This window comes from Haemaphysalis longicornis, unplaced genomic scaffold (assembly GCF_048455015.1).
Source record: "Haemaphysalis longicornis isolate Haplotype H1 unplaced genomic scaffold, Haemaphysalis longicornis Haplotype H1 scaffold_5, whole genome shotgun sequence".
In the NCBI taxonomy this organism is placed as follows: domain Eukaryota; kingdom Metazoa; phylum Arthropoda; class Arachnida; order Ixodida; family Ixodidae; genus Haemaphysalis; species Haemaphysalis longicornis.
This window is the reverse complement of record NW_027526385.1, coordinates 13,743,981-13,759,095: the sequence shown is the minus strand read 5'-3', so window position 1 is coordinate 13,759,095 and position 15,115 is coordinate 13,743,981. Positions and strand designations below refer to the sequence as shown.

Below are 15,115 nucleotides of genomic sequence, written 5' to 3'. Positions count from 1 at the left end.
CTTTGTTAACTCGAGCAGCTATAAGCTCGGGACCTAGCTATCTCGGGCCTTCTGGAATAGCGCCCCTGATTGCTGTGCTCCCAAATGTTTCGCCACAAACAGCCATCGGCGGGCTGCCGCTTGAAAGGCGACAGTTCATCGATGCAGGTGTAGGTTGTGCCATTTACGTCAGCGACGTGCTCCCCTCGCGACAGTTTGTCATAGCGATAAGAACTGGCAAGGTTCATCGTTTCCGTCGCTGACCTGTCGCTTTTAAATGCAGAGCATTTCTTTAACTCACCATGTCACCCGTTGTTGGCGTCCGTAGTTGTCGGCATCGCTCGCCTCGACATGCCCGGCTCAGACGTTTCACTATCGGCGCGATCAACATTCGATAGCGCGCGCAGGCGCGTTTCAAGGACACTCTCTCCCCTCTCTCGGACTCAACGTGCGCCGAGGCTGCCAATTTTACTGCTTACGAAGCTCTCTCGTCAGCAGTTGCCACAAGTGCAACAACATTAACGTAACGCAAACTACTTAACGTCGTACGCCCCCGGAAATGCACTGCATTTGATCGTGCCCCTCGCGAGGGGGATGTTTCACTGCGTCGCCATGCGAACAGTTTGCCACGCTTTAGTTTCAGTTCCGTATCTCCCCGCCGCGGCCGTGGAGAGAAGGCGGCCGGCCGCGACTCTCGCCACCGCGGCGCTGCGGATGCGAGTTGCGCTAGGAAAGCGAGCGGCGTCTGCTAGCGGGGAGCGGAACGCGTTCCGCTCGGCATCTCCGGTCTTCGCCACTTCTAGCTGCGCATTTAATGCCGAGCGCTTCCTTTGAACATGCGACTTGTGACAGCGGTTTCAGTGCAGCTCAAGTGACACAGTTTTAAGTGCGAATGCACTTTATAAGCGACCCCAAACCATCCACCGCCGGCGGCGGCGGCGGCGGCGTCCGCAGTGCTCCTCTATATTTAAAAAAGAAACAGCATCTGGCGCCAGGTTTCGATCCGAGGACTTTGCGGCCGCAGCGCGACGCTCTACCGACCAAGCCACGGACGCGACGCTGATATCAGTGTCAGTGACGCGCCTTATATCTTTAACGCATTCAAACTACGTCGTCAGCGGCGTGCGTTGGCGACTCAGCGGCGTTATAGCGGCTTGATAACTGCGTGGTGTACACGTGATACTACAAACCCGATGGAAGAGATGGAAGAGAAGGCGGCGAGGCGGTGGGCTGCGGCGGCCGAGCGCAAGCGCCGCAAGCGGGCCGACAACCGTGCATTCGCACTTTCACATTCTCCCCCTGGGGGAAATGCGGGGGAATTTTTTTTAAGTGGCAGCACGCCTGGGGCTATTTGTGCACCGAACGTTTCAGAGCACTGAAATCACGACGCGCAAGCGGGCATGTCACGTATTGTTTTTGTATATCATGCATGAGTAAGAGGAAAAATAGTACGGAAAATATTTATTCGAAACTTTTGGAAACCGCTATGCAACCTTGTATTTGAAATTTTTTGCCAGCTTTGTTGCTATAGAAGTGGTTTAAATAATCTTCACTAATTATCGAATTAGTCATATTACAGAAATTGTTGCTCCAATCCACGCTGTGACTATGGTTGGACTGCGAAGCTGTAAAGGACACCCACGACAATTACCAATGTGTTGTCACTTGAATTCTCACATGGGGCTGTATAAAGAGGGAAAGCAGAGACAAGTGAAATGTACTTAACAAAACTTTCTATTCCGGCACAACGACATTCACGACTGCTTTATGTTCACACGCACACACACGCGCGCACTAGCACGCACGCACGCGCACGCACGCACGCGCGCACGCGCACACACACACGCACACACACACACACACACGCACGCACGCACACACACGCGCGCGCACGGGCACAGGCACTCACGCACGCACGTACACACGAACACTCACGCATGCACACAAGCGCGTGCCCACTGACCAACCGAGGATTTGTAACAGCACCCAGAACTCGCACCACCGCTTCTCTTTTACCCCACATTATCTGTTTCTTATGCAATGCGCCAGTAACCCGCGTAGGCATAAAAAACATGCGACTTTTTCGAAACCCGGACTGATACAACGACGAGGCAAAGCACCCTCCGAGGGATCAGCACGTGGTCTGCTACGGGGGTGAAAGGAGCTTTCCGCACAATGCTTGAAGCTTCTCCGCAATACTCACCCTTTAAACCCTTCAGGAACCTTGTGCAACCAATATACTGAAGCCATGTTTTATATACTGGTAGTTTTCACTCTCAAGACAACATGAAACAAAAAACATCGCAGAATATATTTCGAAAATTATGAGTAAACGGGCTGAAAAGATCGCCGCCCATTACGCTCATTTCTGAGCGCCTGGTGGCAGATGGCTGCACTAGGCGTGAGTCCGAAAGCACGGGATGTCAAGGTTAAAAGCGAATAAAGCATGCGAGTGTTGGAGTTTTATTTCTCTCAGAGTGCTGCGCTCTTCAATTGAGTGGCTCAAATTTCACGTAATCTGTTGACTACGGCATGCTTAAACACCAATAACGCATCACTCCCTAATACATAGAGTGATGAAATAATATCGATTGGTTGTGAGGGTAACGTGGCGACGTTTTACAGGCGATGAGACGCGCCGTGCTGGAGGTCTCCGGATTAATTTTGAGCAAGTGGGGATCTTTACCATACGCAAAGATCTCGAACACAGGGTAGTTTCCGTTTGTCGCTTCCATCAGAATAGCGGCTACCCAGGCCAGGAATCAAACATGCGTCCTTTGGCTTAGCAGCAAAGCGCCTTAACCACTGAGCCTCCGCGGCGGCTCATTATTATTATTATTATTATTAAATATTACTGATGTACTCGGAATGACAAAAATGCTTTTTCACATTATAGCTCTATAAATTTAAACGATTACAGTAATTTTCTTATATTTACCACCAATATAAAGCATGCTTGACTTAAAAAAGAAAAGTGCTCTTTGGCAGAATGCTTTTTATTATAATGTTGTTGTTATCACAAGCAACTTTGTTTTCTCTGACTGACCCGCCGCGGTGGCTCAGTGGCTAAGGCGTCGCGCTGCTGAGCACGAGGTCGCGGATTCGATTCCCGGCCGCGGCGGCCGCTTTTCTGATGGAGGCGAAAAGCAAAAACGCTCGTGTGTACGAGATTTCGGCGCACGTTAAAGATCCCCAGGTGGTCAAAATTAATCCGGAGCCTTCCACTACGGCGCGCCTCATCGCCTGCGTTGCGTCGGGGCGGTAAACCCTACAATCAATGAAATCAATCAGTTTTCTCTGACTGGCAGAATTTGTACAAACAGGTGGTTTTGCAACGTTTAGGGTCACGTTGAAGTCGTTTAACGTACTTGGTATTACCATTACCAGTACAGCGGTCTTGCATTTATTTAACTTTATACACCCGGCCAAATGTCGTAACTATTCGGCGTACATGCGCAAATCCGAGCCACCATCTTGAGGGGTTCGTAGTGGCTATACTTTTCGGTTTTAAGTCAACCTAAGATTTATTTATTCACATTTGAACTAGGCTGACTTGACGCCAACATTGCGTTTTCTAACTATTGATAGTGGTGGTACTTAGAAAAAAAAGTATAATCACAACAGGGAACACACAGAAATAGTTTAATTACAACAGGTAACTCCAAGGAAAAGTTTCATTGAGCTCAAATACAACTTCCTATGTATTTTTATATTTCCGGAAATTTCATAAGGTTTTAGCAGTAGTGCTAACGAAGTAATATCGAAGGAAAATAGGTGTTTGACTCGCACAGCTTCATGTTGTTTCGGTTGGCTGTCTTATGATTCCCCGCATGCAAGCTTGACGAAATTGACAAATGCCAAATACAAACCCAATATGAAACGCTATTGTTATAATGTTCTCTTGCTTAAGCACCTAGTATATGATAGAAAATGTTCGGCAAAATAGCATCAACTAACAAAATTTACCAGAAGAATTGCAGCATTTTGCATTAAACCCGTCAGGGAAGCGTATAAATGCCCGTGTTTTATAAGTTCTAACCCATGTTTGAAATCCAGATATCATCCGAGCCAATTCTCTATTTTTCGGCCTGCAGCACTTTTGCTATGGAATGACAATATTGGGCTCACAGTCGACTGCGCAGTGCGCTGAATCGGTTTTAATTTGCAATCCTTGCATGAAGACCTCGAGCTGCCAGATGCTTCAGGAGGTGGCCAAGGCTGCCAGCAAGATTACCCTGGCTGTGTCGTTTACGGTGAGCGGTCACATGTACAAGCCTCAAGGTAACGATCCTGACGACTACAAGCTCTTCAGCCCTTGCGAGGACTTCAACGGAAATTACTACGTGAAGCCATACGAGGTGAGCTGCAAGATTTGTGGAACTGCGGGTGAAATTATGGACATAAAAACCTTCGGTTTTGTCACAGTGACGTTGTCTATGGATAAGATCTGTCAGATTGTTCCCGTAGACAGACAAAGCATAGACCAACAATGTTCAGCCCATAGGAAAGATTCTAAAATAGTACAAATGTCCTATGACCTCAATACTTTAAGGATGGCTTAAATTTCCCTTTCAAAATCATCTTCTAAGCAATCCCGTTGTGTTCAGTGGTGTAGGTCGATTTATTAGGACTGGTGTAAGCGTTGGGTTTGCAAGATGCTTTCCTACGCTGCGTGGTTCATGTCGTGCCATTGTCATCTGAGTATGGTAGCAGCTCCAATATATAGTGCTCTCCAACGCCACTTCTCTTCCGAGTCGTGTGTACTCCGCATCACGCGCTGCTTTCTCACTTTCCGGACATTGCGCAATGCCCCCGCCCCTAGGAGGCACCTGTGCAGCGCACTAGAACCTGAGCCATCATAGGCGTAGTCATGCCATAATATAACATAGTTCTTTCTACCCCGAAATCGCGTGTCCTTATTGTCCGACTTTTTGATTCAACATATGAAATGCCTAATGATACCGAAACCTTAGCGTACCAAATCTAGCCAGAGCGGCGATTTCTTTGGACTTCCCTTTTCACATGGTGAAAGGCCTCTGATTTATAACACAGAGGGATATGCATCTCCATGCGCTTATGGCTGTTTTTTTCAGGCACACTTAGTTACAGAGAACGGAAAATTCTCTAGCCAAATAATTTTCGAGCTAACACTGGCAAAGCTCTTCAACTTCGCTGGTCATCGCTGAAGGCCTGAAGAAAGTGTCGAATGTTCCTGAAGGTTTACACTGGTCATTTGATGAGGGCCTTTACTCGTTACGAGACCTCCGCTTACGTACAATTATAAACACCCGAGTTCGATCATTCTCAGCGATACGAGGCGTATCTTCAGGATATTTAATTAGGCGATGTGCCAATCTTTATACCAACACTGACTTTCTAAGCAAAACATCACACTTTGTAGCATCATCAACATACCGATAGCAGAAGCTCAGCCGCCAGGCAGAAGAGAAACTGACCTTGAATTAAAAACCGCGTCCCGTAACCATACATACCCCCGGAATTTGTCCTCATCTTCTACTTAGTTAATTGACTGATTATCGGGTTTAACGCGTCGATGCAACGCGCGCGATGCGGCGTACCGTATTGGAGGGCTCCGGATTAATTTCGACCACATGGGGGTCTTTAACGTGCTCCTGACTCTGGTAGACAAGGGCGTTTTTGCTTTTCCCCTGCACCAGAAAAGCGGCCGCCACGATGGGGAATCGAACCAGCTTCCTGGTGCTCAGCAGCAGAACGCGTTAGCCAGTAAGCCACCCAGGCTGGTCAACTTAGTGTTTTGTTTGAGAGGCGAGAACAACAGCACTCATTCGCCTACCCAGTCTAAGGCTGGTCAAGCAGTTCGCTGCATTATGGAGACCACTGATGCAGACGACGGCCTGCTTTCATAACAGTTTCCTCTTACATGTCTTACAGTTCTGCAAGAAACACAGCGAATACTTCGACAAACTTGAAAGAAGCGAGCATCATATGTTGACGTTCAGCCCCTCTGAACAACGAGCGCTGACATTCGAAAGCTGGGGGACGATAAAGAACAAGGTCAGTGCGCGACGCTCGAGGATGAACGTTTGATAATAACGGTCGTGTTGTGCTCCTTTTGCCTTATTGTACGCATGACCGGATTTGTTATACCAGACTGAGCTTGTCTTGAGGAGAAAGGTTCTTCGTGGAGAAGGGCAAAATAAGCTCTCGTTAACACTTCCTAATGGCGTTTTCAAGGAAGTCACTTCCGTACAAACAGGGCTGTGAAGTTAGTGTCACTAGGTACGTTCAATGCCGCAAGAAACCGGCATGTCACGAGATTCGAAATCCCGCGCAGGTTTTCACTTGCGTTATTAGCACCTAATTACTTTTTTTTTCGGAAGTCTAGACAAGAATGAGCTTTAGCATAGCTCGGTGGGCAGAATTTTAGCTTATAATCCGGCAGCCGGTGTACGTCGAAGAGATGAAATTAAAACAAATTTCGGCAGACAAAAAATGCAAGCCACCATGGGCATGCAAAAATGCAGGCTGTTATACCCTATTACCCGCCGGTTTTACTGATTCCTGGTGAATCTCCAGTGCAGCCACTTGCCATACGTGCCTTTTTGAGTAAGGACCGGACAGTCTAGCAGATTCGTAACCAAGAATATTTTTCAATGGGTGGTATACGACTCCTAGAAAAAAAATTAGAAGGAATGATATCCTGCACTCAAGCGGTATATTATTTTCGTTTTATTGCCCCTTTCGGGTTTTGATGTTAATATCTAGATGCAGTTTTTTGATAACGTGTAAGAAAAAGCACTGAGAGAAGGGGCAAAATGCAACGCCTCAGAAAAACTTGGGGGTGTTCTGGTACCAAAACACACCTCCGGCATGAACCTGGCATTGCAGGTATGTCTATCAGGAGAATTGGTGGCCGTTCAATCGTTGACCAATTTCACGGATGGGGATAGGAGACTAGTGGGTATATAAGGCGTGCAGTCTTTTCGGGAAACCGCAGGCAGGGTGTTTTGGGGTCGCATGGGGCGTAATAAAACCGCATGAAATACTAACCCATGCACTACATAACCTATTTTCTCCTAACCTAGGCAGATATTTTCTCAGTTTTATTTCACTCAGAAAGGTGGGATACGGCAGAACGCTATGCAGCGGCACGCTGTTTGGTTATTTTGGCGTACTTATGATGACAAAGGTAGTTGAGGTATAGTAAGAACTGCTATTACCACATGTGTTTAGACGGACATGTATTCAAAACAATACAATTGCTAAAGGGTGTCAATATATACCTATTATTCTTTCCAGTTCGTATATCTCCCACGGTGCAGTGTTATTCGGAAGATTGTCGCAAAGGTGGGCACAAAGCAGAGCTGTTATCCCGTTCCCAAGTCACATGAAAAATAGCAAACCAATTTGCAAAAGTAAATCTACCCCTACCCCCAGCAGACGCGCCGGGCATTCAGTGGTTGCTTATTTGGATGTTCCTCAGCCGTACTACTGTTACATTCGTAACAATCACCTCTTGAAAACGAAACAGTCCTCCAACCAACCTAAACTAATAAACCCATGGATTTGAACTTTAAGGCTTTATTTCGAAGTGACCTCAAGTTACAGAATGACAGATGTGAGCGTCTGATGGGAGCGCGATAAGCTTCGCACAACCCATCTGCGACCTTGTCGGTGTGGGGATGACTGCCCCCCCTGGCGAAGACAGTTGATGCACGATAGAAAAGCTGGGGATCGAGTTTCCTCAGCGTGAAGTGTTAACAAGATTGCACACTGGAAAACCGGGCATCCAGGTATCCTTCCTAAGTTGTAAAACTAATGCGGAGTATTTGGTAAAAAATTAGGTACGCAGGGGCAATGGTCACCCCTTTCCCAGCGGTCAAGGTGAGACAGACAGACAGACAATGAACTTTATTGAAGGTCCTGAGGAGCACTGCCGCCATTCAGGGTGGCAGCGCTGCGGGCCGCTCCCACGTGGGGACGGGGAGGCCGAGCCTCACCGCCGCGTCGTTAGCCCTCTGGACGGCCCTTAGCTGGTGTGGTAGATCGGGGCTCTCCAAGTCAGAGCGCCACTCTTCCTCAGTTCTGCGTTGAGGGCTCCGAAGTGAGGGACACCGCCAGAGCATATGATCTAAATTGCTACGTTCGCCACAATCCGGGCAGTCCGGTTCAAAAGTGTCCATGTAGAAGCTGAGGGTGGATAGACTAGAATAAAATTTGGTCTGCAACATTCTGAGCGTGGCTGCCTGCGGCCTGGAGAGTTTCTTGTGCGGTAGAGGAAACGTTCGCCTACCCAGTTTTTAGTGCTGAATTATCTCGTTGAACGTGAATAAAGTGTCTCTGAAGACCTCCCAACCAATCCCCGAGGAATCACCTCTGTCCGACCCGGCGCGGTGGGTTATCTCGCGCGCGCGGGTGTGGGCGGCCTCATTGAGGTTAGTTAAACAGGACAAGTGCGACCTTAGGTGAGCGGGAAACCAGGTGATAGTGTGTGAGGAAATGACCTTATTTCCTAGGATGCGAGCTACCTCGGCCGAAACGGAACCTGATGCCAAGGCCCTACCGGCTGCGCGGGAATCGGTGTAAATTGGATGCCGGCTGTCGTCAAGTAAAGCAAGAGCCACCATGGCCTGCTCGGCTCTAGCTGGGGTGGTGTGCCTGAAAGAAGGAGAATTGACAACGGTGCCACTGTAATCTACCATAACTGCCGAGAAGTTTGCCGATCGGCCGTACTGCGCGGCGTCCACAAAGCACGCGGAGTGCGGGTCGTCGCGAACTTGTTTTAGTAGGGCCTCGCCGCTGGCCCTTCGCCTGCCTGCATTGTGATGCTGGTGCAGGTTGCGGGGAAACGTGGAGATGGTTATAGCAGCTCTCCGCTCCTTAGTAAGGCCAACCTTGCGCTCCTCCGCTATGGATGGATTACAGCCTAGAACAGCCAGAATCTACCTGCCAGCGGGTGAAGACGACAACCTGGCAGTCTGAGCCTTGTGCTGCGCTTCGATGATTTCCTCTAAAGTGTTGCGCACCCCGAGCTGCATGAGTCTCTCTGTGCTGGCATTCATCGGGATACCCAGGACGCGCTTGATGCTTTCACGAATTAGTAAATTGAGCTTAGCCTTTTCGTGATTTTGCCAGCAGTGCAAGGCCGCCACTTACGTGATGTGGCTCATCAAGAATGCATGGAAGAGACTCAACGTAATGTCCTCCTTGAGAGATTTGTAAAAAATGAGGTACACAGGGGCAATGGCCACTCCTTTACCAGAGGACAGTAAGAGAGATTGGTAAAAAATTAGGTACACAGGGGCAATGGCCATTTCTTTACAAGCGGTCAATATCAGAGATTGGCAAAAAATTAGGTAGAGGGCAATGGCCACTTCTTTACCAGCGGTCAATAAGAGAGATTGGTAAAAATCTAGTTACACAGGTCCAGCGGCCGCGCCTTTAACAGCGGTTAATATACTTGTCAATGCGTACATGTGGGCTAGTTGGTTCGAACTGTGAAACATGGTTAAGTAGCGCAGTAAGGACGGGACAAAAGTAGAGACCACACAGGACTAGCGCTAGTCCTGTGTGGTCCCTACTTTTGTCCCGTCCTTACTGCGCTACTTAACCATCTTTCACAGGTAAATATACCTCGAACTGAAGAAAGAACACGCGTAGTGCGCGTAAACACGCATAACACGACGCGCAGCTACCTTTCCCCCTTCTCGACGGGACACGTGCGGACAAGAGAACGATTGTCAGAAACGCCCGCGCGCTATGCACGCATAAATGAGGCAGTCAACCAACCGAAAATTTACCTGCTCTGTTCCCGCGGTCACGTCGCTCCATTTCGCAAGGATTGTTCGAGCAGCACAAAGGTTGGGAGCAGCATAGCAGAGTTCGTTATCAATGAACTATCTGTTTCAGGACATTGGTGTCAGAAGGCAAAGAGCCCTGACGTTTTTCGTAACTTTTTGGATTTGGAAAGCGCTCGGGTCTTAAACACTCCAGAGTTTGCAATGACACCGGTCTCCCCGTGAAATATAGAACACCTGTCTAAAGTTCTCACTAGTATATCTGATGGGTGTGACTGCTGGGGAATGGTTTTAAACACAGATAAAAGTGTCTTAAGGCTCATTACACGCAATAAAGCCCCTTTAAGCTATAACTACATGTTGGGATCATTACCCTTAAAAGAGGTCACTTTAGTAAAATATTTGCGTTTGACATTAACAAACACTTTATCATGAAATGATCATATTGATACCATATGTTAATCTGCATTGCGTAAGCTGGGTTTTTAAAAGACATAAAAAAGCCGCTCCCTCTAATGTTAAATTACGCTATTCAGATATTACTCCTTCATTAGGCCAAAGCTCGAGTACGCGTGTACGGTTTCAGACCCATTCGTATCTTCTAATATCGGTAAGTTGGAAAATATCCCAAGGAGAGCCACCACGTTCATATATTCTAAGTTTTCACCTTATGATTCACTCTCAGATTTACTGCATGATAGTAACATTCCTTTACTTCAGGTACGTGGGAGAACACTCCGTTTAGGTCTCCATTCTCTTATTGTCAATAGAAAGCTAGGGCTAGATCCCAGTAATTACCTAACTCCTTTCTGAAGAACGCGCTATGATCACCCGGAAAAGTTAACGCCTTGTCTCGCTCGCACAGACGTGTTGAAGTTTTCGGTTTTTCCCTAGACGACAAATGATTGTAACGCTGATATTCAATCCCCTAGTGTTAACTCCCTACTTAATGTCCTCATGTTTATTCTGTATTGTTGTTTTTCATCTTGTTGTAAAAGCGTCTCTCCTGCGTTGACCTGCGAAAGGATTGCAATATGTGCATAAGAATAAATAAACGAATAAATAAATCAATAAATAAATAAGTAAACGAATAAGTAAATAAATAAATAAATAAATATTGAAAAGTAAATATTAAATATAAATATAAATATCGCAGTGCACTATTAGAACTCGTGATGCGTTATATGAGGTACAAGATTGATTAAGTGAAGTCATATCTGTGTCGCTTGCTATTCATGGCGCAGTTATGCGAAGCGAGGAGCAACTGCCCAGGAGTGACCTTTGGCGTGGCAGCCTACGACATCGAGTACGACTACCAGCCATACCGATCGGTGTGCCAGAAGTTTGATCTCGTGGGTCCTTTCGGGCGCGTTGGGTTTCTGAAAAAAATGAACGGGTACCTGACTAAGCTGAGCTCGGCGGACGCTTTCAACAAAGAACAGTGCTTGAATGTCGAAATTGTGTAATTTTGGAGGCCATTGACAGGTGCCACTAGCAATATATTTGCTGCCAATAAACGAAATCGCCAAGCACCTCCTCGTGCCTTTCTTTGAGCAAGCATGCAACGCCCACAAAAGAAAACAAATGATGTAGAAACGCCCAACAGGCAATTTTCGTTAGTGCGTAAGCACCTGTGCTCGTGCTTATGTCCGTGCATACACCTTTACCTATATGTTTACATTGAGGACCGTGCGCTTTAGTGCCTCAGGCGCTTTGTAAAGGGCCCTTAGTAGATAAGGATCATTTATTATTGAAAAGCTCTACGGTTTCATAACAAATACCGCATTAGTTGTGAACACGCGCAACGGGCATGGTGTCACACGTTTGTGAGTGATCGCAGGGTGAGAGAGAGCACCACATACCCGCATATGTGCAGGTTAAACAGAGCTTTGATCAGGCATATGTGTTGCTGCATATTCCACAGAAACATCGTGTGGACTCCAGGGTATTCGGAGCTTGCCGGAAATGAGCCAGCTCACGCTACCAGCCGCTCCGGCAATTCCAATCCTTAAGGCGAGCGTCACCAGCGGCTCGGTCTCCTCCTCGATTGTACCCACGACGCCACCATTTCCACCCTACGTTTCAGAAAGATCTGTCTCCGCGTCAACCTTCACGCATTAACAAACAAGATAATGTATGAAGTAGAACGGAAAGCTGAGCTAGTTTGATCTGATTCATGTTTAAAGCGCAGACAGGCGATACGACGGCAGACAGACCATGACAGATTATACGATGGCAGACGGGAGACAGGCGATAAGACGACATACAGGCGATTTTGTCCTTTTCTTGTGTATCATCTTTCCGCGCTTTAAACATTATGTATAAAGCCGGCTACAGACCGGTCAACAAGGCTATTCCATCAAAATCTTCGCCATCCCTCTCCAAGCGCTACTGCCACTCTTTCAACGGCCCAATCACAGCGTAGCACTTGGTACACTTGCGCCCTGACAACGTAAAACTGCTTCACAGATTATCATCGTATAAACTGAGCCACTTAAGTCTGCGTTGAGCAGCTCGACTTCAGAGCAATAACAAATGTTATTTTTGTGCCATTGTGCAAATGATCGTAATTTAGGAAAATGGTCAGAGTTTAACACTTTGGAACCAATTTATCGCGGGAGAAAGCAGAACATATGCACAGCGTGTTTTTTGAAAGTTTGCCTTGGTTTCAGATTTTGTGGCGTACCGTCTAGATTAAGATGATGAAATTCCTCCTTGCGAGTGCACTGAAGGGCACGCGTGGACAGCCCAGGGGGAGCGTTTTTCCAAACGCTTGTCTTCACAGAGCACCCACGTGACATGTGTGATGTCACTGCATGCGCTATTCTTTTGAGCGCCCGCTAAAAGGAGCCCACCATTCGGGCTCTGTGGCCTCTATGTAGAGTACTTAGTACTAGCGCCGAAGGCTTGGGTTAGAGCCTCAGAAGGTCCATGTCGTAGTTCTTTTGTTTTCGTTATTTAACTTTTTTTTTAATTTATTTTTTTTCCCATATTTAAGCCTTTGCGTTGTTTTTGTTAATAATAGCGACTTGGTATGTTTTAGGTCGCTTCAGGTTTGGAGCGCACCCAATGACAGCGTTTAATTGCCTTTCTGCATCGCGCGAAGAGACATGTCACGTGGGTTCTCTGTGCAGCGAAGTGTTTGGAAATGCGCAGCCGGGGAGACATCGATGGCGAGGCTGAGGAACGAAGTGCCGGAAAAGTAGCGCGTCCTTGTGCGTGCTTGGTGTGTTTCTCTAGTCGTTCCTGCCAACTCACTCAGCGCACTATCTTTCTGTCACGTGTCTCACGTGGCAGAGAAATGAGGCTCGGTTTGAAACATTCCATTTCCACGCAATATATTTGCAACACCAAAACCTCAAGAGAACGCGATCATAACAAACTCACAAGCATATCACACTATGCACAAAAAAACAAGCACAACCTCACAGTATCAAAAATCTACTCCTAAATTCACTATAGCACACTAACTGCCTATGCCAAATTCAAACACGTCCTACCGCTGGTACCACGATGAACCAGGTGCGATGCCGATGACGTGGCCCAGTGGGTAGGCTTTCACGTTGCCGAACGTCGCAGCACGTCGCGGTGGCCCGTGCTGGTCGTCAGTGGTCCAGATGACCGCGGTGCGATGCCACCGCTTGGCTGAGCAGCGCGGCTCAGCAGTAGGCCAGCAGTGCGAAGCTGCTGGTCATTGGTGGTCCCGAGCTTCCTGCTGCCAGATGGTGCGATGCTGCTGGTGCGTCGTTGGGCACGGTCCGACGGGGCGGTGCGAGCCGCCGGTCAGCAGGAGGCCAGCAGAGCGAAGCCGCTGGTAATAGGTGGTTCCGAGCCACCGTACCTCCCAAGACCTCGTTCCACTCTCTGTCCACTCCAGTTTGTCGTCCTCCTCTTCGCCTGGAATTCTATCGTGTGACGCTCCCATTTGCTCGTCCAGCCAACCTCCTCCTCCTCTTAATCACTCCGTGTATGTTCTTCAATGGACACTTCCAAATCCTTCTCGCCATCCCGTACTCTGATTCTTCTTTCTCTTCGTCTTTTCCTTCATCCGCTCTCCTGGACAACCCCCCTTGGGGTATGGGCTCTTCTTACCACATTACACAGTCGTTAAACCTTCGCCTAGTCACGTGCGTCGCCTATGCTGAACGCCACGCTCAGAGGGCCCAGCCGGCGCGGGATGATGAGACGCAGGCGAGGCAGCCGTTCCATTCTTGCCTGCTCACGTGGTACCCCAGCGGCTATGCTCTCAACAAATGAAGTGATTATGGCAGGGTTTCCGCATCGGTGGCTGAAGGCCAATGCGGTGCGATGAATGACCTTGATAGACGTGGCGTCACAGAGATATCACTCTAAAAAGCTCCGGTCGGCCCTGTACTCAGCGCCATCTGGTGGCTTAGTGAATTTCGGGATTCAGACTCTCTTTCTCTGTGCGTTCTAATCTCGGCCATACAAATGGTCACTCTTACTGTCGCGACTACTCCTACTACTATACTACTACTACTACTACTACTACTACTACTACTACTACTACTACTACTACTACTACTTTTAGTACTACAAGAGAGAGAATAGTCTTAATTATACTAGTGAGGTTAGGCTAGTCACGGCTGCTACCTTGCTAAAAAATATGTATGATAAAAAATGAAATCGATGAAATGACGCCTATGATGCGCTCATTTTTAGGGTCCTGTTTCGGTAGTCGGATCCTGTCCTGTGCTTCGCAGGAAAGACAACAGAGCTTTTGCCGCTCGAGATGCTCGTTTAGAGTTAAACCAAGTGCCTGACATGATGTCACTTTGAGTCACTCCTCTAGAAAGCGGAAAACTCAAGAAGAACTCTACAAGGGGCGTCCTAGCTGCTCTGTACCACGTAGATTGATCTAATACGTGGTTCAAGTCCTTGCCCACGCCACAACGTATTCTACTAGTGCTCCGATTACTACTTTTACTATTACTACATCTTCTACTAAAAATAATGCTGTTGCGGAGCGACCACCGCGTTGCGGTTCAGCCGCCAGAGAACGGAGTCGTCCGACACCCTGATGGAACGTTTCTTTAATGGCGGTGAAAGACTAATGTACAACGATGATGATAGCTGTGCGGTATGTTCCGGCAGCCCCACCTACAATTCGCAACCTTCTCCCGGCCACAAAACAGGCATGGAAAAAACTGTAACGCTTAGCAATCCGCTCCTGGAGAAGCACAGCACCGTTCTCTTGGCAAACACACAGCAGTAGGTCGGACAATCGGGCTAGGTGGTAGCTGTTCATATTGAAGGTGGAAGCACTCACACAACAGGTAGAAAGTTGAAAAAACAGAGGCGACACGACTCTAACTTGCAACTATTTGTTCATTGAT

At 47.8% G+C, this 15,115-nt stretch overlaps 1 protein-coding gene across 1 annotated transcript; it reads left to right on the top strand.

Moving 5' to 3' along the window:
* The first annotated feature begins 4,174 nt into the window (after positions 1–4,174).
* On the top strand, positions 4,175–11,258 carry LOC144139054 (uncharacterized). The gene is made up of 3 exons (XM_077671545.1): positions 4,175–4,337; positions 5,893–6,015; positions 11,003–11,258. Exons 1-3 carry the CDS (start codon positions 4,176–4,178, stop codon positions 11,222–11,224), a joined length of 507 nt encoding a protein of 168 aa, XP_077527671.1. The 5' UTR covers position 4,175; the 3' UTR covers positions 11,225–11,258.
* Positions 11,259–15,115: the final 3,857 nt, after the last annotated feature.